The 26,356-nt window shown below is 37.4% G+C and overlaps 1 protein-coding gene across 2 annotated transcripts in view; it reads right to left on the bottom strand.

Annotated features, from left to right (window-relative positions):
- The window catches only part of POLA1 (DNA polymerase alpha 1, catalytic subunit), a 312,753-nt gene that overhangs the window by 182,236 nt on the left and 104,161 nt on the right, over positions 1-26,356 (bottom strand). For both annotated transcript variants that reach the window (XM_023737298.1, XM_023737299.1), the window contains 5 exons: positions 16,452-16,484; positions 15,576-15,668; positions 12,863-13,068; positions 10,624-10,756; positions 5,374-5,505 (listed from right to left, as the gene is read on the bottom strand). In XM_023737298.1, coding sequence (XP_023593066.1) covers positions 5,374-5,505; positions 10,624-10,756; positions 12,863-13,068; positions 15,576-15,668; positions 16,452-16,484 — 597 coding nt within the window. The remainder of the gene's footprint in view (positions 1-5,373; positions 5,506-10,623; positions 10,757-12,862; positions 13,069-15,575; positions 15,669-16,451; positions 16,485-26,356) is intronic.

Below are 26,356 nucleotides of genomic sequence, written 5' to 3'. Positions count from 1 at the left end.
GACCAGACTTAATGATCTGACTGAGACTGGAGGAGCCCCAGAAAGCATGGCCTCTGGATTCTCTATTAGCCCAGAACTAAAACAATTTCCAAAGCCAACTCTTCAGATAGGGATTGGACTGGACTGTGGGACATAAAGTGATACTCGTGAGGAGTGTGCCTCTTAGCTCAAGTAGATACAAGAGACTAAAGGGGCATCTTCTGTCCGGAGGTGAGATGGGAAGGCAGAGAGGGTTAGGAGCTGGTTGAGTGGACACGGGGAATCAGGTGTGGAAAGTAGAGGAGTGTGCTGTCACAGTGTGAGGAGAGCAATTAGGGTCACATAACAATGTATGTATAAATTTTTGTATGGGGAAAAAAATAAAGAAAAAAGGTGGGTCTTAAAAAAAAATTTGCTAACCCCTATACATCAGACCAAGAATATGTAATTTTTTTTACACATCTTTCCTATTAGATTGAGCTTTCTAAGGACAAGGGCTGAATCTTGCTTATCTTTCTATACCATTGTCTACATAAATACCTGGTTTATGGTATGAATTTAGGGAATGTTTTCTAAATGAAAGTGGTGTGACTCAAAGTGGTATTTTAATTATAATTTAATTACTTTCATAATGACTCTTGATTTTATATAACTAGTTACATTATGCATATATGTACAAACTATGTAGACTTCAGAATCTCCTCACACTTTAAAACAGATTTACAGAATGTGCTTACGGAACACTTTTTTGACAGAGAGAAATCCCACTACTGATAAACTAAGAGTTATTGAGGAATCGTACGGTATGGTAGAAATGAGAGCAGAATTCTTCCTCGATTCCTCAGTTCCTTCAGTGGCAAAGATAGGGAGTACAGTTGAATATAGTGGGATGCTATGTCAATCAGCTTTGTTTCTGCACTGATTCCATTATCTTAAGTCCCAGGGAGGTGTAAATAGTTGCTAACTGAAAGGTTGGAGGTTCGAGTCCCACCAGGGTCTGGCAGTCTCCTTCGGATAAATCAACCACTGAAAACCTTACAGAGCACAGTTCTACTCTGACACACATAGGGTAACAAGCATGAGTCAGAACTGACACTATGGGAACCTGGTGGTGGTAACCCTATCCTAGCCCAACCAGATGTGCTTGCTTTCTCAAATGAGATAAAAACATTTTGCTGCACACATGTGTAAATAAGCACAAATATAGCAAAAGTTTGGTCCTATCCTTCCAGAAATATCATTAACTACTATTTGTGAGAGGCTGCATGGTGTACCACAGGAATGGCACATAGTTTTAGATGCCTACTCCTTATTGTTGGCTGGAGCCGAAGTTACGTGTTGTGGAGAATTCTGAGGCCATGCTCGAGATCACCAATAGAATAGTGCTCTGACTGAATAGTAATGTCTGCCATTGTTGCAGAAGGGATGACATGCATGCCACATATTTGCCTTCCATAGGTAGTGGAATGAGACAGAGTACGTTGCCTGACTGATTTAGATATTCCAACACTTATTTTTTGGATGAATTATTTTGTCCTCTGGGAACCTCAGTTTCCTTATCTAAAAGATGAGGCCAGTAATATCTCCCTTACATATTTGTTAGGATTAAATAGGATAATGCCTACGAAGTACCTACCCAGTGCCTTGCATATATAATAGATGCCTAACAAATGTTAATTCTCAAATAGGGATGCTTACAAACATAAGAATGACTAGATTCTGCTGCACGTTCGGAACCAGTATGCTGCCTTGCATGATGTAATCTTGAAAAACATGGAGAAGATTAAGACCTCTCGGAGTACCAACACTGACAACCTATACTGAGAGCCTTTCTCCATCCTACTTGCCATCAGGAGTTGTCCAAGCTGTTTAGAGAGCTAGAAGGCTAGTTATTATTGCTACAGGTGATGAAATGATTGGAAACGTGTGTTACCATTTAGTTTGAATCTCATACGGCCAAACCTTATACTGAATCCTCTTTTGGTTTAATTTTGATTTGCTTTTCCTCTGGAGAGAAGAATGGGAACAAACCATCTAGTAGAAGGTGGTAAGGTTAGCCAAAGAGAAATGGCTACCATTTTTAAAAGCAGCCTTGTGGAGGAATGTTGGCCAAAGTTTGTTTATTATGGCATTGGTTACACTGAATGGCTTCAGGTGTTACCTTAAAAAAAAAAAAAAAAAAAAAAGCCTAAAGTTTAAAAGAAAGTTAAGTGAAACTTTTTTCCAAGGTTCCACTCTATGTTACTTTGGTCAAGCCTCAGAAATGCTTCTTTTCCACCATCATTTGTTTTTTGCAAGGAAAGGGTATAAAGGGATGTGTTCAGGTCATTATATGCCTCAAATTTAGCAGATTGAAATAAAACTTGGTTATAACATTAAAAAAATCCAAAAAAAACCTCGTACCTCACTTTTCTGGGATAATGTAGAAGGCAGTAGGAAAAAAAAATGTCTTTTTTGAACTTAAACAAAAAGATTATATAAGCAATGTTGATTGAGCTTAATAATTTTTACTGGTGAATAAAAAATCAAATGTTTAGAGGCTAAAGATTTTTTTAAAAAAGGCACTTGAGTTACTTTCCAATACATCATTAGAAGTTCTTACAGGAAGGCACGTTTTTAAAAAGCAGTTTAAAATTTCTAAGCGATTCTCAGTTTTAAAAATTTTTATTTTAAAAATCCACACAAAAGGCTAGTTTTAACCATGACCCAAACATTTATCTTACTGTACTTTGTATTTTAAAAATCTGAGTTCAAACATGAAAATAATTGATAAGATGATGGGTTTTTCTGTGTTGTGTTTGAAAATCATTCAGGATATGACATAAGATATATCCCTCAAAGATCTAGTTCTCAGAGCAAGACCCCTCACGGTATATGCAAGAAGATGCAGCATACACCTTTAAGAATAGATTAAGAAGCAATGCTGGTCTTCCTTGAAGTGCCCATTCATGAACTTCACAAAGTACGTGCTTCATAGAGACACCAGGTGCAATCAATTCATTCAAAACTATGTAGTCATTTCTAAAGGAAACCACTAGAAAATAATTTTTAAACGGGTGACAAGTGGGCCCCAAAAAGACAATTATGTTAAAGACATACCTATGGAGATTATGTCTAATGAAGGTTAAACAGCTAAAGATTTAAAACTTAACCAACAAATAGAAGTTGACTTAAGATCTGAGCTAATAATTCACATAGGTTCTACTCTGACACACATGAGGATCGCCATGAGTTGAAGTTGACTCGACAGCAACTGCTTTTTTTTTTTTTCCAAGACTATGGGAAAAAATGCTGAAAGTACATCACACCGGTATTAGCATTTTGAGCCTTTCTATCGCAATAAAGGAGCCCTGGTAGTGCAGTGGTTAAAGTGCTCGGCTGCTAATTGAAAGGTCGGTGGTTCAAACCCACAAGCCGCTTGGCGGGAGAAAGATTCCAGTAAAGATTACAACCTTAGAAACCCTATGGGGCAGTTCTACTCTATCCCATAGGGTCAGTATGAGTTGGAATCAACTCGACGGCAATGGGTTTTTTGGTATATCTCAATAAGACCTGAGAAGAAATCATAGACCTAATATTTAGTTACCAAGAAACATAAGCTTGACTTCTAAATACATTGATCATCCTATTTTACAAGTTACCATACAGCTCCATTCTAGGTTTAGCCAAAACATAATTGTGGTTTGATTTCATTTATTAGATGCTATTTCAATGAACCTAGAAAATTTTTCAAAGTTGTATGCTGTCATCTGCTCCTGTCATTAACAATCTAAGGTTTTTCATGTATGTAAAGACATAAGTGAAAGGGAAAAAAAACTAACCTATTTACCAAAATCTTTATTTGCATAATATTAAAATTGTTTTTTTGAGATGAGACTTGTCAGAGGCAATATGCAAAGCACATTAAGGGCTTGAGTATGTCAGACATTTACGGAAATATTTTCCTGCAGGAATTGGCTTTCTGTAACAGTTCTTAATCAAGGGTAACCCTAGGAGGGAGACAGAGTCAAGTGCTGATTCCTGTCCATGTACTTAAATCATTTGTTATGTACAACATCTACAGTATGTAGCACATACTAGCAGACTACTTTTAAATTTAAAAAAGGTTCTATGATTTTAAAAACACATTGACTGTAGTTCAACAAAGATCAATCATACTACAATAAATTTTAAGGCTTATTTAAATTTTTTTTACTGTAATAATATAATGCAATAAAAATTAGGATAAAACTCTTAATAATAATTAAAAAGAAACAGTCTTAATTTAGATGAACTATGCCTTTCGGTAAATAGACCACACTATAGTAATTTTAAAGAATTTGGATAGAAGTTACAACTGAATTTTTTTTTTACAGGGAAAAGAGATGAGACCTCTCCTTTGTTCCAGTGGAGTTTTTTTCAAAGAAAATACTGTGTTTTCAAAGAAAAACTGCTCTTCAGTCTCACCCTTCTTCCTTCCCTAAATGTTAGAGGCGTTTAAAACACAAAAACAAAAAAACCTTGTTGTCATCAAGCTGATTCATAGTGATCCTACAGGACAGAGTAGAACTGCCCCATAGGGTTTCCAAGGAGCAGCTGGTGGGTTTGAACTGCTGACCTTCTGGTTAGCAGCCGAGCTCTTAACCACTACGCCACCAGGGCTCCAAAAGAAACTGGTTATTGCTTTTAAAACTGTAAGGCATTGAGGTTCCTTACTGGTGCCTCAGAGGACAAGGGAGAAGGCAAGGAGGCGAGCTCTGGGCCCCCTCAACTCTAAATAAATAAATTAAGGAAGAAGGGAGGAAGAGAGGGGGACAGGATTGGGAGGAGGGAGAAGATGGGGAGGGGAAGGGAGAGGGAGAGGAGGAGGGGGACAAGGAAGGAGGGAGGGAGGGGAGGAAGGAAGGAAGATGGTTAGAAAATTTACATTTTCTTCAGAAAGTATGTTTTTAGGATCTCTCAACTTTCTCCATATAATCATGCATTTCGTATTTTTTCCAAGTAATCATTTGTGTATAAGCTAGGAAAAAATGCATTTACTCTCTTCTTATTTCACTAATATTCATAATGGAAACCGTCTCAAAAGGAACAATAAAGGACACTGGTGGCTATATTCCCAAACTTACACATATTTCCATTAAAGTTACTTTAGAGTTGAAACAGTAGCTACTGTTACAAACCTGTCCACCAAAATAATTTCAGTGAACCAAAGACTAGTCTTAAATGTTACCTGAAAATTCTAATGAAATATGCCATATGCTTGATTAATATTTTTTAAAACGCTGTGAAACAGATTAACCACACTAAACCATCTCTTTACAGCATCAGTTATTTGAAAGAGTACTAAATAAGACACTGTGGCACTTACTCTGGGTTCTTAAATGGTATGAGTCTTATTAATCACGATAGTTTTACCTGACAGATGATATAGGACACAGTATCTCCAGGTTTCACCTTTCTGCCTCCTTGAGAATTTATCCAGAGGGCAACATGCACATGAGGTAGGCTTTTTTTGTCAGGGTAATCTTGGGGATCCTTCGTCAATGCCTAAAAGAGAAAAAGCCCCAAACTTTAAAATAAAACCCTTCTCATAGATAAATGCTAAACACATCTTCACTAGAATCATATTAGCCACATAAAAGCAACAGAAGCTGTATGTGAAAAGCACTGCCACCGGGTCCTTACACATTCCATCCACAAACAAGGCTCCTCTCTCCTTTGTTTAGTGACTAACAGAACTAAATGTAATCCTGACCAAAAAGAGAAATAAAAGTTTATGAGCCAGGTCACAGAATTAGATGTGAAAAAAATTCAAGACTATAAATTCGATGTTGTATGCAGCCTTAGGGTTTCTCCAAATGTGTGTAATTCTCTCGCTGAATTACCTGATTCATTGGGACTGATGAATAATGGCTACTCTGCCTTAATGATCTGTTTCTCAAAGGCTTCTCTAGCCTAAACAGAGCCCGAGGGCAACAGAAATCACGGAATTTACTCATACTGTCAACTTTAGCTCCACAAAGGCAAAATGAGTTTGTAGCGGAAAGTAAGCCCCATGAGGGCAGGAGCGATGTGCATCTTGTTCACAGCTGTGTTTGGCAGTGCTCAGAACAATGCCTGGCATATGGCAGCAACCAAATGTTTGCTGAATACATTATTTCACTCATTCCACAATAATTTACTAGGTTCAAGCTGAGTAAAGTACTGTAGGATGAGTAAGACACAGTCACTGGTATTGAGTCATGTGCTATTAGTAGAAGACCCCTCCCCGCCAAAAAAAACTCTAAAATAAGCTGCATGTGCCCTAAGAGAGACGTGAACAAAGTGCTACGGTGAGAGTTTAGCGAAGATCATTTCTATCTGAGAGTGGAAATCATGGAAGAAAAAGCTTGCACTGCTAATTAGAGGAAAAACAAGATTTTAAGAGAAGGAGAGAAGGTGATGGTGACAAGAACATTACAGACAGAGTGCAAAGCAAAATTAAAGGCAAGGGGTGAGAAAGAATACAGTCTACTGGACTAGAACTCAATAAGCACAATGGAAGGAGGGAGACACTTAGCTCTGTAAGAGGTGAGTCTCAAAAGACAAGGAGGCAACAGGGTGCTGCTTGACAAGATCATCTACTCTCAAAGTGTGGTCTGCAAACCCCTGGGGGTCCCCAAGACACTTTCTGGAGTGGCGCGATCAAAACTTTTTACAACACTATTTGCAATGATGGTGTAGAAGTAATGGTGGGTAAACCTGCTGGCACCTTATAAACACGAATCAAGGCAGCAGCACCAAACTGAACTAATAGTCATTTTATTCTTCATCACTTAAGAACGTCCTTAATGAAGCAGTAAAAATTATTAATTTTTACAACTCTTGACACTTGAGTACAGGTCTAATATTCTGGGTGATAAATTGGGAAGTATGCACAAAGCGCCTCTACTGCATACCAAAGATCAATGGTTGCTTCAGGAAAAGCACTTGTTGTGATTGTTTGAGTTGCGAGCTAAACTAGCTGTCTTTTTCATAGAACACAATTTTTAATTTAAAGAACGACAGACAAACTATGATTATTCTGACATGGGTATCAGGCACAATCTGACAATTTATCAAAAAAGAACCAAGTGAGCCTGTCACTTCAAGAAAAACTGACAGTATATATTGTCGATGGTAGAATTCAAGCTTTCAAGTAAAAATTAGAATTTTGAAAAACTTATTTCCACTTCTGTGAGCTTGATAGCTTCCTAATAATACTTAAAGACTTTTCTGATGATACAAGTAGTAATATTAACATATGTGATTTTAAAATATTGTACAATGAAATATGTCAACATTTGGAAGAATTGCATAACTCAGTGAACCAACATTTTTCAAATGACCGATGCCTAATATCATGTATGGGTGAAATATCCATTCAAAGTACAATACAGACCAGTGGGTTTTAATGTAATAGAGTATGAAAAGTTCATTGATATGGTTTCAGATTCCACATACCAAATAACCTTTAAGAAACCACCACTTGTAGAGTCCAGGTGCAGGATCAAAAAAGAACACACACAACTATCTGAAAAAATTACTAAAATACTGCTTTTTCCAACTGCATATCTGTTGAGATTGGATTTTCTTCCTATACGTCAACCGAAACCACATATCATAACACATTGGATGCAGAAGCAGATATGAGAATCCAAATGTCTTCTACTAAGCCAGATATTAAAGAGATTTGCAAAAGGGTAAAAGAATGCCACTCCTCTAGTTAATACGTTTTTATTTTGGAATATATTGTTATTATCATGGAAAGAAATGTTATTTTTGGTATTCATATAATGGATTTATTGTTATTTTAAAATAAATTAGATTTAAAATTTCTAAGTTTTAATTTCGAATACAGGAAATACCAACATAAACTACATAAACAAAAGCCCTTCGGAGTTCTCAATAATCTGAAGAGCATAAAGGTGTTCTGACAGCAGGAAATTTGAGAGCTGCTGTACCAGAAGAATAAAGTGAGTTCTCAAACATGGCTGCACATACCCAAGTTATCTACACTTTCTAAATCATACATTCAGCATAGGAGAGTGCCTAGGAGATACTTCCAACTACTGGAATCTCCTTGAACCTGGATTATGTGAAGTTTTGATTGACTCAGAAGAGCAATGCCATATAGAAATCTTAATCAATATAACTCTACTGAAGAAAACAATTATTATCTTCAATGGACTATTCTTCAGGGTAAGGTTAAGAAATTCTGAATTTCATCTGACATACTTTCTAGTTATTAGATTGGGGCTACTTGGGAATTTTACAAGCTAGTTTTAGAAGACTTGATTAAAAAAACGCTTCCTGGTGGTTTGGGCTCAAGTTAGCTAGGGTTATAAAAATCAGCAGTGATTTCTGTTAAGGGTGATGGAAAAATTTGGAAACTGATAGCGGTGATGGGTGAACAATGACATGAATGTGATTAACATCACGGATCGTATATGTAAAAAAAGATGAGACGACAAATGTTCCGTTACATATATGCTTACCACAATAAAAAAAAAAGAAAAAAATTTTCAAAAAATCAGTTGTGAAGCAGTTTATGGTACTGCATGAAATATATTTAAGCTAAGATTGCAGTAGTTCAGAAAATCATACACAGTGTTTTTCAGTTGCTTTTCGTAACAAGGGTTAAAATCTCTACAAAGGTAAATCCCACCACTTCATTCCTACCACCACCCTAAGCTAGCATGTAATTTTAAAGCCCTACCAGCATCACAAAAATATCCTATCATCTAAGACCATCCACAACCAGTCACATATACATACTCTTTATTCCACTCACCTTTGAAAGTGATAAAATGTAAAAACTCAATCACTCACAAGTTTTAAATAGTATAAGTAGTCAGACAAACGATAAACATTATCAGTAGGCTACATTATGGCTGGAGCCACATTTCTAAGAAAGTAGACAGTATTAGAGACACAATCTGCAAAATAGATGCAAAAATTGATCAAAAGAAGACTGAAGTCATGACTCTTACTCATGCAAATTTTTGAGAAGGAAACCAAACAAAATCCGAGAAGAAACCACTTTCTAGATGACCCGAGTGATTCCATGCCAATAAGTGCGTACTGCGCTGCATTGCTTAATCTAAACGAAGAGCTAGCACCAAGAGGCGCATGTCCTTTGGTAACATTTACTTCTATTTTTCAGTATTATTCATGTACAAATGACTGTCTCCTTTTGTGACATTAAAGATGTCACAGTCAAAGTGTAGCAAACAAACAACTCACCTAAGAATAAATACAATTAGTAAGGATATGCACAGAAAATGTTCATTCTCTCTAGGAATCAGAGATGCAAATTAAATTCTACTGTGAAATATGGTTTCACATCCATTATGGTAGCAAATTTTTGCTTAACTATCATTGACAATACAAGCAAAGTTCTGGTGAAATTGACACATACATTTTGTTATTATCAACTGGTACCACCTTTTTCCAAAGCAATATGGCAAGAACCATATAGATATTCACATCCCTTGACTTAAATATTTCACTTCAAGGAACCTAAACTAAGAAAGTAATTCAGCCGAAGAAAAAATATAAATGAACAAATATGTTCAATACAGTTATTAATAATAGCAAAAATAAATATTTTAAATGATCAACAAACAAAAATTTTAGATAAAGATTATCAGAGAAATAGGAGACCAATATGATGATTAACAATATGGTTTTTAAGATAATCTAGCAATGTGGAAAATATTTGTTTATGTTAAGTTGAAACAGATAGCAAAATAATTTTTATTGTAATCACTACAATATAAAATACGTTTTCGAGAGAAAAAATAAAAACAATAAACATTACTTTAGCATAGGGGTATTATGAATAATTTTTTATTTTAAAATTTCCATTAATGTCATCATTAGGTTCTTCTTCATCACTTTTTTTGGTATAAGCTTTGGCACTGAAATCTGTCACAAAACGGGTAAAACGATATTTGCAAAATTACCTTCTGGATATGTAAGTGTACTCCTTTTAAGTGAAAAAAATCTGTAACCTACCATCTTGTTTATTACACAGCACCTTGAAAACTAAGATTTTTATTTTTCAAACGAGGTAAGAAAAAATACTCCTTATGTTCAACAACTAAGACCATCCATAAAGTGTAATCCATATATATACACCATTAAAAAGAAAAAAGAAAGAAAGCACAGTGCTTTGACTATACAGAAAGTGCTACCACAATCTTTTCGGAGGGGTCCAAAAAAGCCTTCTGATTACAGTACCTATAAGGATCACCTTCTGTGAAGTCAGACACACAGATGCATGCACATACACACACATTAAGCTGATAGGTTTGCCCCCAAAACAACTAATACTTCGAAAGACTATGAATGAGGTAGTATTCTCTGGTCCCCAAGACATAAACTATAACACTCTATAGAACCTCTGAAAACAAGGCTTTCAAGTGTAAGAAACAGAGAAAGAAGGCCTCTGGCAAAGATCTGGCAGTACCTGTGGCTGGAGGAGGAGGAGCTGTATACTAAATTGGTGATAGAGTTGTTAAGCAGCTTTCATCACCAGCTAGAATTTATTTCAACTGCAAGGGTGAGGTGGTTCTTCAACCATCTGAAGGAGGAGAAAAGCACATGACAGCAGCTGGGCTCAGAAATAAATGCTACATTTACCTTGTTAATTTCAAACTGGCTCACTGGGATACTGCCATTTAGCACATTTTCTCCAATTTCTATTAACCTCTTCTGAATGTTTTCCACTATAGTGTCCCGGTTTTGATCAGAAAGAATCTGACCAATGACAAAGCTGCAAAAAAGAGAGGGATTGACATTCTTAATATCATACTTTATTAAATTAATAAAGGAGAGAAAAGGAAGATAAATGCCATTAGATTAATATGTGGACAAGAGCAATACTCAAAGCTAATGTAAGAGTTAATGTCCAAAAGGCAGTTAACTTTTTTTTTTTTAAAACATTAACTCTACCAAAAGTTTACCAACCTAGAAATGTCAAATTTGCCCTTAAACATACAAACAATTCTTTGATGTAACAGCGAATGCGTCATCCAAATTCAGATGGAGAAAGGTATGTGTTCTATTACGTTTTTATGCAATTATAAAATTCACAAGCAGTTATATTTAATACAAGTTAGAATTTTAGAAGAAAAATATTTCACTTTCCTCATAAAGCACCAAAATATTATCTAAAACTCTGCCTGAGATAACCATTAGCTAGGTAAGTAGAAATAATAAAGTTCTTTATGTAAATTTAAATAAAACAATGATTTCAAACTTCTCTTTCTTCAGCATCATTATGCTGCTCAGTGTTGTTCAACCTTATGCTATCCCTCAAAAACTTCATGTTATTCTACCAGACCAAAAGGAAAAAAAAAAAAAGGAGTAAGGAAGCCAATATTTTATCCATTTCTGAGAAAATGCAGAGCGAGGGTTTGACAGCTGCATTATAATTTGTCAGAAAAAGAATCCTGACAAAAACATTTGTATAGCTTTAATTACTAATACATTTCTAACTCAGAGAAATTTACTTCTATTATGATGCATCTTTTCTTAGAAAACACAAAGCTGAAGAGAACACTCTAATCGACAGTCTATACAAAGTAGTTTCATCTTTGGGTACATTTAGGGGCAATGAAGCATTTCAAACTACATTTCATAAAAAGCTAACAGTGACCTATACTCAGATGATCATCTTTGCCTAATCAAGAGTAGTTTTGCAGAAGCAACAATTGCTCAATCTCCCAACTTTGAAAGCAAGAGGACGACTGGAAAACAAGTGAAAAATGCTGATACGATAACAATATTAATTTAAAATTTAGTCTTAAAGAAAAAAAATTCTTTTACTTTCAGAATTGTTCAAGCTCACAAAACAGAAGTATCTGAAAGATGGTACATAAAGTACCTAAAGATTCATTTTTTTTAAATGAGTGCTTTATAAATTAATATGACCCTAAAAAAACAGGTCTTACACAATCTTCAGTTGCACGTGCAAAGCTAGGGGATCAGTCGTGACATTATTTCTGAGGTACATACAGTATTTGAGAGCTAGCTCTTCACCTGAGATTAGTAACAATCTTCTGCACACAAACGATGTGGGTGGGAACAAAGTCTTACTCCATGGCCCACTTTAAATTTCAGAACATTTTAAACCACAAAACAGAGACATCTTAACAGTTATGTTCCTAAAGAGGCTCTAGGAAGATTCAGGAACACTTATGACATGGTTAGGTTCCAAAGACCAGGTCATAATGCGACAATCAGTGTTATGCGAAAATGGAGGTTGATCACATCAGGCCACAAAACAGAGTATAACTACATCATTACATAATTTCCAAATTGCATCATTACATAACTGCCAAATCACTGAGAATCATGGCCTAGTCAAAATGACACATAACCTAAACGATCACAGCCAGCATTACACTCACCTCGCACCTTGGGGTTCATTACTGCCAGACGTATGTCGTTAATGCGCAAAATAGTCAGACAGTAGATTTTTTACTAGGTTCAAGCTGAGTAAAGTACTATTGTAGTAAAAGTGAGGAGTGGGTGCAGTAACATTAAAGCAAAACAAAACAAAAACAAACCAACATCAACAAAACCAACTCTGTAAGGATCTCAAATGTGAAGGTTTAACCTCACTTGAGGAAAGTCCTAAGATGTATCTTACAGTAAGAATTTCTTACTGAGCCAGTTTGGCTTTCTCTAACTTTTAATCTACCTGTAAATTTTTACTCCAAGTAGGTAAGAACTGTTAATATGTAATAACAACAATAACAAAAAAGAAGTTGTGTCCTTCTGCTTGGCAGAACCATAGGTGTTCTCCACAACGTCATTAAACACTTCATTTTTTAAAAAGACAAACAACAAAAGCAAAAATGGAAGCTGAACTCACTTTCCAGTGTCTTTAGCAAGATCACACCAATCTCTTCTAACTATATCTAATCCTTTCAGCTCCTGTTTGGTGAAATAATTCCCATCCAATGTTGGCTCAACAACCAGAGCAGCATACTTCTTTTTCTTCAGCAACAGCAGAGACTTGAAGACACCGTCAATATCTATTTCAAGCAGTTTGTACAACTTATTCACTTCACTTTTTACCTGTGAAAATTTCAACAATTAATATTAACTTCTCAAATGCCTAACAAGGAGATCAACAAGTTACAAATTTCCAAGAGTTAATCTAAACAGAACTTAAAGTCACACAAGATTAGGATGCATTAACTCAGCTTATACAGAACATAGGAGCCCTTGTGGCGCAGTGCTTAAGCACTTGGCTGCTAACTGAAAGGTCACGGTTCGAATCCACCAGCTACTTTGCGGGAGAAAGATGCGGCAGTCTTCCTCCATAAAGATTTACAGTCTTGGAAATCCTATGGGGCAGTTCTACCCTGTCCTATAGGGTCAATATGACTCAGAATCGACTCAATGGCAATGGGCTTGGGAATACAGAATGCTGGGCAAGGAAAATGAAAAAGCACAGGACAGAAACAGATTTAAAAAAAGAGAGAGAGAAAGAAAATAACATAAATATATCATTCCACTGAACCAAAGGGCAGAACTGGCAGGGCCAGTCAGCCCCAGGAAAATTATGAGATGCATAGTCTTCATTGAATCTAAAGGCTAAATACATATGTACTAGCCTTGGGTTCAAACATACCAAAGATTGTGAGGATGGTGCACAACCAGGCAATGTTTCATTCTGTTGTGCATGGAGTCGCCATGAGTCAGAGCTGACTCGACAGCAACTAATAACAACAAAGCCTTCAAAAACTACTTAGAGATCAGACAGTCCAATAATATACTGGCGAGAAATAAATAAGCAAAATTTTGACTATTAAAATAATGTCTAAGATCTCCCTGTACCTCCCATAGCTTCTTGAATATAAGCAAGTAACTACTGGTGAACAAAGAAAGAGGAAAATACATAGCTTTCCAAGGTCCAATATGAGTACAATGTGCCAGGCTTGCTCTCAGGTGAAGACTACAGTTCAAATCCCATACATTACAGAGAGAAAGGTAGGAGGTTGTCAGTTCATATGATGATGTCTTAACTTTAGCTTACTGGGGCAGTATCTTTTCTTTTTAATATATATAATTTATTTTGTTGTTGTTGAGAATATACACAGCAAAACATACACCAATTCGACCGTTTCTACATGGACAATTCAGTGATACTGACTGCACTCTTTGAATTGTACAACTATTCTCACCCTCCTTCTCTGAGTTGTTCCTCTCCCATTAACATAAACTCACTGCTCCCTCAAGTTCCTAGCTAATCTTGGAGTTGGTGTTGTCAATTTGATTCCATACAGATAGATGTTAAGAGAGCACAATGCTCAAGGCAGACATTCTTCACTAGTTAAGCTAAACTACTGTTTGGTTTTAAGAAGACTACAAGGGATATTTTTGGTTTAAGGTTTAAAGATTTTCTCAGGGCAATAGTTCTGGGGGTTCATTCAGCCTCCATGGCTCCAGAAAGTCTGGAGTCCATGAAGATTTGAAATTCTGTTCTACATTTTCCCCCTTTTGATCAGGATTCTTCTGTGGAATCTTTGATCAAAGTGTTCAGTAATGGTAGCCGGGCACCATCCAGTTCTGGTCTCATGGCAAAGGAGGCAGTTGTTTATGGAGGTAATTAGACTCATATTCCATTTCCTTCTATTCCTGACTCTCCTTCTTCCTCTGTTGCTCCAGGAAAATACAGACCAATTGTTGTGTCTTGGCTGGTCGCATGCAAGCTTTTAAGACCCCAAGCGCTACGCAACAAATTAGAAGACAGAATAACTAAACATGTTATTAGGTCAAGTAACTGGGATGTCCCATGAAATACGACCCTAAACCCTCCAAACCAAGGAAAATCCCATGAGGTGTATGGTTGTACATAAGCAGCCTCAGCAGCTACTCTTTATTATTTCTTTTTGTCATTGTAAATATCTCTATCACACAACTTTGCCAATTCTATTTTTTACAAGTGTACAACTTATTGACAGAAATTACATTAATTGGCTGTGCAACCCTACCCTTAATCAATGTGATTTTTCCATCACCATAAACCAAAACTCAGAGACAATATCTTAACAGAGCAAGTGCTCAAGAAACACTTGAAAATTGTCAATTGCAATTAGGAGGTTACAAATGAATATTTTTAAATGGCCTCTTGCCTTTAAAAATACATTTTAAGTATTCCTATAAAAATTATAGACGTGTATGTATGCATGAGTGTGAATATAGGTACGTATGCTTGTCTGTATGTATTTATCCATATCTATGCATAAAATGCATTGGAATACTACTAGAGACATATTTTCTTATGAATAACAATGTACTAAGTACTAACGTGATCACATCTTAAACTTACAATACTTAGACTGTTTTCAAGTGAAAAATTTATCTATCATTTAGGGAAAAAACAATTACTTTTGAACTTTACCCTCAAAAAAAAACAACTGAAGTAGAGCTTCAGAAAAATACAAGAGGATGAAGAACTGAGAGGAGCTAAGTTTATTGTTTTCATAAGGATACACACATACATGAATTTATGGTGTTGTATGGTAAAAACAGAATTGACAAAAGTAAGTAAAGCAGATAATTTCCAATTATCTCACCTTGTTCCCCAACTTAAATACTTCTTCAAGGTTGGTGCTATTGGTGTTTATCATAATTGAATCTGTATCTCCATAAATAACTTCAAGATTCATCTAATGAAAGGAAAAAATTATAAACATTAACAATAAAAACACAGTGACCATTACACACAAAGAAATGAGGGTACTTTAGATTTTCCATACTATAGAAATTACAGGCTGCACTGGCTCTTCAAAAGTTTATGTTTATTATTATCCATAATGTCAGGGATGTACAACTATAAATTAAGCTCCTATAATCCAAAAAGGCAAGCACCACAACATTAAAAAAATCTCCCAAATTTTCTTAAACCAAACAGAGAGTGGAGTGGCAGGGGAACTGTATTCAGTTTCAACTGAAACAAACTCTGGACTTGAATAATGAATAAGAGACTGGGGGAGGGGGGCTCTGTATTTACCCACTATACCTCATGTTGAGTGGTCATGGCAATTTAAGAAACAGAAACATAATGAATTTTTAAAATTCAGGGGCATAAATTCACATTTAATTCTTAACAGTCTCAGCCAGTATTTAGTAGAATATGAAGAGTGCCAAAAAAATCAATCATAACAAGTAACACTAGAACACATACAGTATAAAGGATTGGAAGTAAACTCTAATTAGCACTGTTACTAATTTGCTTGAAACACTCACATATAGGCTTCAAGCAGTGGCTAGATCATATCGGTGTTGGTAAAAGAAAAAAGCTATAATCCATTAGGAGGGATTATAAACATAAACTAGGCATCCTAAGAAGCGATTTCCAGTCTGTTCAGGTTACAATTTTCCTTGAATACAAAAACGTCACCAGGTATGATATTTAACAGTTGTTATATAATGAAAATGCTCAGCATTACCTTCTGTACCATCTCATTCGTATGCATCAAAATCTAAATGAAAAAAAAAAGTCAACATTAAAACATTACACAATTACAAAAATATAAGCACACAGAGATAGGTAACCCAATGATTTTTCATTTCCATATAATTTTAAAGCTTTTGATGGTTCTCTAACTATAACCCTCAAAATAACAATAACATCAACATAGTCTAAACATATGTTTGCCTTTATGCTGACTGTTAGCCAGAGATATGCAGGTAGATATAATTCTATCTTTAATAAACATGCATAATAAAAGTATCCCTTTATAGTATGGCAAAAAGGCAATCTATTCTCATTACTGGTGCAAATGGTTAACGTGCTCAGCTGCTATCTGAAAGGTTGGGAATTTGAGTCCATCCAGAGGTGCCTCAGAAGAAAGGTCTGACAAACTACTTCCAAAAAAAATCAGCCATTGCAAACCCTATGGAGCATAGTTCTACTCTGACATACTTGGGGTCGTCATGAGTTGGAGTTAACTCAATGGTAACTGGAACTGAAAATTCTCATTACTAATACTTAAAAAAAGCTTGACAAAACATTTCAAATCTGGCAATTCTTACTCATGGTATTCAAGATCTTAAAAAGTAAAAAAGTATATACTCTAGATTTCAAATTCTTCTCTAGACCGTAAATTCCTTGAAGGCGGAGCTAGCATAGGAGCCCAGTACAATGTTGGCACTCAAAAACATTTGGTGAATGAAAGACATACAGGTAGTATCTATACATGGGTCTGTCCCCAGACCAATATAGCTATAAACTAGGGATATATAGACTATAATACAGATATAGATGAAAACAGATATAGATTATTTTGGACCAAATCAGAAGTAACACATAATCACATAAATGAAGGCCCCTGAAAAAATAGTAATAGGATTTACAGTGAACACTCAGTATATGTGTGTGGATTGACACGATGGCTACAACAGTGGGCTCAAACACAGCAACAATTGTGAGGCTGGCACAAGACCAGACAACATTTCGTTCTGTTATACATAAGGTCACCATGAGTCAGAATCGACTCAACGGCACCTAACAACAAGATATTTTTATATACACACTGTATATGTGCCAGATAGTGTGCTAGGAGCATCTTGAGTGTTTTCTCATTCAATTCTCCAAGATCCCCATGAGATAGTTACTATTAATATCCCCATTCGTTAGATGCAAAAAGACAAAGTGAAAGTAATTAACTTGCCCTAGTAAGTGAAAGAGCAAGGATATGGCCCAGGCAGTCTGACCCAGAGCAGGGGCCTTAGTCACTCTATGCTATTACCCCTTTGCCATCACCCATCTTTCAAAGCATCAGTGTAGACCAGAAGCCACTTCCAATGGGCCAGACAGAAGATTTAATTCATTTATATTTCTTTCTCCCACTTTAGTAGTCTTCCCTGTTGACTAACCTCAAACAGAGCCCTATAATCTTGACCCTCGAGTATCTTTTACATCCACCCATTTCTTTCCATTTCTATTGTCCCCTTCCCCTTTATTATTGTCTGCAACTTTATCTGTTCACTGTCCTATGTTCTTAGGGAAAGAGGCCCTTCCCCTGTCCCAGAACCACCGCCATCAAGTCAATTCTGACTCATAGAGACCCCATAGGGTTTACAAGGCTGAAAATCTCTATGGAAGCAGACTGCCACATCTTTCTCCCTCGAAGCTGCTGGTGGTTTAAGGACCACTGGTCTAAGAGTCAGAATCAACTCGATGGCAATGGACTCTGCTTGGCTTAAGATAATCATGGTAATTCCATTCTGGAAAGTTTGAATAGTTTAGGCATATGACGACACAATCCTGGCCAATCAAAGGTAAGGAGAAGTCCACTAGGAAGCTTCTGTGAAATATTTTTCTTCCTGATGAAAACAGAAGTGGGCAGAAAAAACACCTTTTAGACTGAGGGTTGCTTGGAGCTGTGCAGTCATCACTGTGACCATGAAGGGCCATGCCTGAGGAGGAAAGCTAACATGCTGAGGAGGGTGGACCACAGGTGGAAAGCACCTGACTCCATGGTGATGCAGTTGGGCCACTAAACTAGCCAACTCGTACCTCTACTGCAAAACTGAAACTGGCTTTGTCGTTGTTAGCTGCCGTCAAGTCAGTCCCGACTCATGGTGACCCCACGCACGTGTTCCTACCATTGTGATCCATAGGGTTTTCACTGACTGATTTTCAAAAGTAGATTGCCAGGCCTTTTTTCCTAGTCTGTCTTAGTCTTGAAGCTCCACTGAAACCTGTTCAGCATCATAGCAACACACAAGCCTCCACTGACAGACGGGTGGTGGCTGCATATGAGGTGCATTGGCTGGTAACTGAACCTGGGTCTCCCATATGGAAGGTGAGAATTCAACCACTGAACCACCTCTGTAACTGGCTTTAGGTCTCATCAACTCACCGTGCATATCACTACCAGCCTCTTAACCGTTTTCAATGTCTCCCCACTGCCTAAAAGATCATGCGCAACTCTACAATTGCACCCAATCTAACACTCCACCTTCACTGCCTATCTTTCCCTTACGCAAACCTTCTACAGGGCAAGAGTAATCTCAGTCCTCTAACAGTTACCATGTACAGACTCATCTTTTCATGCCTTTGCTCATACAGTGTCACCTACCTAGAATTTCCTCCCCAGTCCTCTTCTCAGCTCAAGTCCTGCTTCTTCCATAAAGCCTGAGCTGACCATATGGGCCCAGCCCATAGTGACCTCTCCCTCCTCTGATTTGTGCTCACACCATTCTTCTGGCCCTTAAATATTATTAGTTGACAGTTTGTCCTCTCCCTGACTAGACATAGCTCCTGGAGGTCAGAGACCATTTCTCATACCTCTTTGTATCAAATGTTTGTGCCTAACTCCAGGCTTCACGTATAACAGGCACTCAAAAAAACTATTTGCTAGTTGACTGATAGGTCTCATAGTAATCCCAATTACTTTTCTACTAGACACTAAAATTAAGTTAACTTATAAAAAAACATTCACTCTCCTCTACTTCATCTTCATTTTTTAACATTTAAATTACAGGGAAATGCATTATGGGAGACTATCTGACAACTCCTTTGGGAAAAGGGCAATAATGAGATCAACCCAAGTCAAGTTAATCATAGTGAGAACAGAGCTACTTATCAAGAGTTCTTTTCACCCTCTGCCCCTTCCACCTTGCTGAGCTTCACTTTCCTCATCACAGTGGGCTACTCCATAAGGTAACTGTTACCTACTAAGTAAAATACTTCAGGAGCAATTTGTCAACCTTTCACTGCAACTCTGCATATTCAGCAACCAATTTCTGCTACTCTTCTTTCATAACTTGAGCCAAACCTACTATGTCATCTCTGAGTGCACCTTCAATGTGAACTGGCAACCTTCCTCTTTCAGATCCATCATGGACTCCCACTCTATCCTGCCACCAACTCACAACCATTTGTACACACAATCTAAGGGCTGCTACCAAAACGATTTTTCCTTGGTAGTCGTTTTACACAGAAATGGTAACGAACTAAACAAAATATAGAGACTATATGCTAACTGCTTTTTTCACCTAAAAATTTATCTTGAGATTATTCCATACCCACCCATAAAGAATTGCCTTATTCTTTTTTAATGACTACATAGTATTCCATTACATGAACAGAGCATAATTTTTTTTAGCTATTGCTGTGAGTTGTTATTGAGTCGGATCTGTATAACAGAACAAAATGTTGCCTGGTCTTGTGCGATCTTCATGATAGTTGGTGTGTTTGAGTCTAATGTTGTGGCTATTGTGTTAATTCATCTTATTGAGGTTTCTCTCTTTTTCAATGGCCCTCTACTTTATCAAACATGATGTCCTTTGCCAGCGATAATGGACATGTAGATTGCTTCTAATCGTTTACCATTATAATCATACTTCAACAAATAATCCTTCTACCTATGTAATTTGCAAATCTGCCAGTAACAGGGTAAACTCCTACAAGTGGAATTACTGAGTTAAAGGTTGTATGTTTTAAAATTTTTCATAAATATAGTCAAATAGCTCTCCACAGAGGCTGTACCAATTTCTGTGGGGAGTTTTAATTACCATGTTTCCAGTGGACCTCAACAGCAGCTGGCAATGATGCTATGCATGTCTCAGGTTCAAGGTCTTCAAAACTTCTTATCAAATCTTCAGGCCATTCTATACAGGACAGCCCCCAACCAGGCTGGCCCCTACCCTCTCATGCTTCTTCACTAAGCAGTTCTAGATGTTGGGTACCAGAGTACCCCATCTAGTCCAACATTTACCCAAGTGCTAATGAGCAGGATTACACCAAAGCTGTCCTCAGGGCCAGCCCTCAATTCAAACTGCTGAGTCACTTGCGAAGGTTCAACTGCTGGATACCCAGTGGACTGGTAGAAGAGGGCTGCCAAATTCTCAGTATCTAGCAAAGAGCTTGGCACATGGTAGCTATTAATAAACATTTGTAGAATGCTGAATGAATAATCCTAAGGGAAAGGCAGTATTATAAGCCCATTTTACAGATGAGGAAAGTGAGGCTCTGAGATTTTGCCCTAAATAAGAGCTAGTCAAGAGCTTGATCTAGAAGCTGGACCTTATGTTTCATTTTTACATTATGCCCCCACTGCCTTGTTAAAAAGATCATACCACACGAATGTTCTAGAAGCCAACAATCGAAAGTTCATATATTAGAGATATTTTTCCCATTAAAGAAATACATTTTAAAAACCAAAAAACCACAGGAACCCCAAAGGTCCACTGGACACAAGGTACAGTGATTAAAAGATGACCATTCATAAGCTCACTTCAAAGTGACAAGCCTAATATTAAAGGAACCCATTCTGACAGAAAATCATTTTGTAAGCGCCAACAGCTAGAAAACAGGGCTATAAAGGCTTGCTAAATTCATTAATAAGGCAGTCTGCAGTTATCTGATTTCACAGCAACACCTGCATATTTATCTACTCATTACCAATTGGATGATGGAATTTTTTCAAGCACATTTCAAAAATCTGCCAACTTCAAGTGTAAAAAAAATAAACTTTGTGGTTAATTTTTCCCTTAACAAAGTACAGCTGTTGAGAATAATTGTTCAAGATCTTACCCTGTAATGTCAACTGCAGCAGAACAAAGAGTATTTAATTAGCAAATCTATCCAGTAATTCAACACCTATTATATAAAATGCCTTCGTGATTTTATTCAGGATAATTTGCTAAGAGGGTTATTACTGACATTCAGATGGAATTTAAAATTCCTACGCAAGTCGAGTCATAATAGCAGTAATGATCTCCCCAATCAGGAGATTCGGTGTCACACAAGGCTCTCTTGCAATGCAGCAGCCGATTTCCTGACTTCTTAATTCCTGGGCTCAGCTCAGTGAGAGCCCTTCATGCCGATATTTCAGTCAGCAATACATCTTTAATGGGACTCTATTAAAATACCTAGAACAAAAATGACTCTTTTTTTTTGGTTAAAAAGAATGACAGCACTGCCATCATATCAATCATTGCCAGCTTTGCAGAACAGTGCCGTTAGGGGAAAAGAGGAGGGGGAAACAGGAAAGGGGTGGGGTGGGGGTAGGGAGAACAGTAATTAAAATAATATGAAAAGGTATTTTAACCCCGATCTGAGCCTCTGAAGGCTGCTGAAGGGTGGTGGGGACTAAAAAGGAAATTTTAAATAGATATATCGAAAACTGTTTTCTAAAGAAAGTAATTTGTTCAGGAATACACCCACCATCATATGGTTTACGGAGCAGAAAGAGCATGCTGGTTATGCCAAGGTTAATGATGGCAGCAACCTAAGACCAACTACTACTGTTATGTGTATTTATAGGTTCTCCTAACAAGTCCAGGATAAAGCCTGGGTCTTCATATTTTGTTAAAACAGGAAACTATTGCCTTGCAATGCATTCGAAGGTTACTAAATATTTTTAGATGCCACTGCAAGCTAAGAGTGCTTATTAACACTAAATGAGAGAGAGAAAACACCAAATTTCCACAGTTTAAAAATAAAAAGTTCAAAGGTCCTATTCCAAAAACTTATGTCTATCATAGTACTATCTACTAACAAGAAACCCACTTTGGTGTATGATGCAGATACTGAACACGCTGAAAATCTTCCAAGTTAAGAAAATATTGTCTAAGGTCAAATCCTAAACAAATAATGCATAAACAGAATGACAACTAAAATCTCAATGGCTTTAGGAATCTTCCATTACCGATGACATAAAATTAGAAATAAACTGGAAAAAATTTTTTCAGAAACTACATTAGCATAATAGGGGTAGCAAAATGAATGGTTTTGAAGGATAGGGAAGAGAAAAGTAGAAGAAATACAAATATTATGATATTTGGTGATCCAACCATTTTCTGAGATTTCCCTATTCCAAATTTTAGCAGTTTCCAAGAAGGACTCAATGTTACTCAGTTCTCCCACCTGACAAACACTTATTTCATCCTCATTATATTAGACTTCCTTTTTCCAATCTTCCTAGTCCCCGTATTCTTAGATGTATGTCTTCTGTTTAAGACACTCAAGGAACAAGGGGCTATGAATTTAATAAGTATCCTTTCTGGTTCTACTACTTAACACTCACGTGACAATGGGTTACTTACTCTAAAACTGGGAAAACACTACTACCTAGTTCCCTGAGCTAGGTGGGAATAAAAAGAACTTCAGGCTGAATAAGTGCTTTACAAAGATAAACCGTTATACAAATATTAGTTTTTTTTAACAAGTCAGGGGCCTGAAATCTGAGTACTTATTTAAACAGCCAATTACTAGCTAGATGATTTGGGAACAAGCAGTTTCTCTCCAGGCCTCATTTACAAAATAAAGAGGCTGGGATTTCTCCCAGATTTAAAAATCTAGAACCCAAGTTTGACATGTAGAAATGTCTCTTCATTATATTTGGTTGTTTTCTCTTTCAATCACATTCGTTTCTTTAATATTAAGAAAAGAAGGCACTAATATATCCAACAAAGACAATTACCATTACAAGGATACATTTCCATATTCGAGGTTGCTTCTGAGGGTTATGTGGCTGTAAAATAACTAGAAATATGTAAGCTCTCACAAATTTGTCAGCATACATCCCTATACACTCAATATAAATGGGTGGGTTTAATGTACAGTTGGAGCCCTGGTGGCATCGTGGTTAAAGTGCTAGGCTGCCAACCAAAAGGTCATCAGTTTGAACCCACCAGCCGCTCCACGGAAGAAAGATGTAGCAGTCTGCTTCCGTCAAGATTCACAGCCTTGGAAACTCTATGGGGCAGTTCTACTCTGTCCTACAGGGTCGCTATAAGTCGGAACAGACTCGATGGCAGTGGTTTGGTTGTTTGGGTTATATGTACAGTAATGGTGGCTGGGTGGCACAAACAGTTTGCGATCGTCTATTAACCTAATGGTTGGTGGTTTGAACCCACCCAGCAATACCACAGAAAGGAGGCCTGGCAATCTGTTTCTGCAAAGATTACAGCCAAGAAAACCCCATGAAGCAGCTCTATTCTGCAACACATGGGGTCACCTGTGAGTCAGAATAGACTCAACGGCAATGGGTTATATGTACAGTACATAAAAACAACGAACACCTTCTGCTGAGATCCCTTCTTCCTCCAGAGAGTATATATACACATATACATCAGGGTTTCTCAACCTCAGCACTATTGACATTTTGGGTTGGATAACAGTCTGTCGTGGGAGACTGTCCTGTGCATTATAGGATGTTCAGCAGCATCCCTGGCCTCTACCCACTAGATGCCAGTAGCACACACATATATACACCCTAGCTGTGACAACCAAAACTGTCTCCAGATATTGTCCAAATCCCCCCTAGTTGAGAACCACTAATATACATTGATGACTCTCCAGGCCCATAGTTAATTGTCCCGTAAGCATTCATTCTGAACCCCACCCACCTCCTCCAAAGCCACAACCAGCTCCGAACAGGACAAATGGCCCTTTCAAGAACCTTCAACCAAAAGAAAGGGCTGACTTCCTTTCTAATCCAATGAGTTCACAAGTCCTACACCACATTGTATCTTTCCAGTGCGGCTCCTCCTCCAGCCGCAAGTCCTTCCCTCAGCCCCTCATCACTTCTCACCTAGCCTGCCTGTCTCCAGCATCACTGCTTTCCAAGTGTGCCTGTTAAAATGCAACGCCTTCACTCTTTAAAACGAAACTCAAGCTCCTTAGCCAGGCCTGAGACTCCTGATCCAGTTGATGCCCACCTGATCCTCTACCACTTCCCACGTGCATCCTGCAATCCAGCCTTCCCAAAATATTTGGTGTTCACTGAACAGGCCATGTACTTTTCCCGCCTCTGTGTTTTTCACATGCTGTTTCTCCACAGTGGTTAAAAGTGTGGGTTCAGAAGTTAGGCAGCCTGGCTTCAAAGCCTGATGGTGCAGCTCACAAGCTAGATGACCTTGGGCAAACAATACAACCTCTTGAAGCCTCCAATTCCTCGCTTGTAAAATGGAGATAACAAGTGAACCTTCCTTATAATAAGGTTACTGTGAGCATTAACTGTAACAACGCATGTAAACTGGTTTGTACAGTCTCTGGTACATGGTACGTGCTCAACAAGTGTTAGATGTTATTATTACCTAATACCTACTTATTTTACGAGGAATTTCACGCTGTCGGAAAAGTCTTCCCTGGTCTCCCCAACCCAATGATACTAACAAGTATGCTAGTCCTATGTGCACCCTCCCCCAAAGTACTCTAGGCAAACCGCAACACATTACTCTCTTATAAAGGTTAAGATTAAGAGACTAAAGCAAATTAAAGATAGAGATCATGTCTTAGTCATTAAACCTAATGTAATGCCTGGCACATAGTAGTTATTCAATAAATATTTATTTCCTAGGCTCTAGTTTTAAGGAGCCCTGGTGGCGTAACGGGTAAGTGCTCAGCTGCCAACTGAACATACCTAGCAGCTCTGTGGGAAAAAGACCTGGTGATCTGCTCCTGTAAAGATTACAGCCTAGGAAACTCTACAGGGCAATCCTACTCTATCACATGGGTCACCATGAATTGGAATCAACTTGATGGCACCCAACAATAACAATAACTCCAAGTAGCCAGCTTGAAAAGAGCAAAGCCATGGATTGATGAGTGCATCCCCACAACAACAGGACCCTAAAGCTGGTTACAAACAGCGGCAATTAAACCCCCACACAGTACACATTTAAATACTAGCTCTTTCCACGCGAGAAAGGAAGAGTGAATCAGTTTTAATCCCACATTCAAACACAATGCAGGTTATATAAACAAATATTCACTCAAGAGAAATAAATTTCTACCCCAATGATAAAGGCCCGTTAATTATAAACTTGACTAAAAGTGTACTCTCCCATATAACTCTTGCTCTCAGACAAACTGATTTGTTTTAAATCCTTAATTTACAAACTAGACCTTCTGGTAGCTCATGTGTAAAGAATATAAAACACTTTGAATAAGCAAAGCTTTCTGAAAGGTTTCTCCTCCCCAACAGGTACATTTAATGGTATTTATGAGTATCTCAATTATTGCCCTACAATTTGATAGGGCTCTAAATTTTGTTTTAAAAACTTTTAAAAGACCCACAAACTATGGCTTTGAATATGTGAAGTGAAAAGTAAACTTCTTCCGTCTTCTAATTTCTTGCCCCCAACACGAATATTTAGTCATCTTGTGGATTTTTAATAATCCGCTTTACATTCTGACTTTTTAAAACTTTGTTTTCACCTTTAAAGAAACCTTTCTTTTACAACATTCTTATTCTCTATTCCTCCTCCACTCCAATCTCCAGTTTGGAAGCTCATATCCCGTACGTTTCACTTGAACTTATGTGCGTTGCTGCCATACTTAGGATTATATCTGACACAGAATCCTGGAGAGCTTGTACAGCTGGCTTTAAAACGC

The sequence above is a fragment of the Trichechus manatus genome, unplaced genomic scaffold (genome assembly GCF_000243295.1).
Source record: "Trichechus manatus latirostris isolate Lorelei unplaced genomic scaffold, TriManLat1.0 scaffold00100, whole genome shotgun sequence".
Classification (NCBI taxonomy): Eukaryota; Metazoa; Chordata; class Mammalia; order Sirenia; family Trichechidae; genus Trichechus; species Trichechus manatus.
The sequence above is the reverse complement of the archived record's forward strand: the minus strand, read 5'-3'. Positions and strand labels throughout refer to the sequence as shown.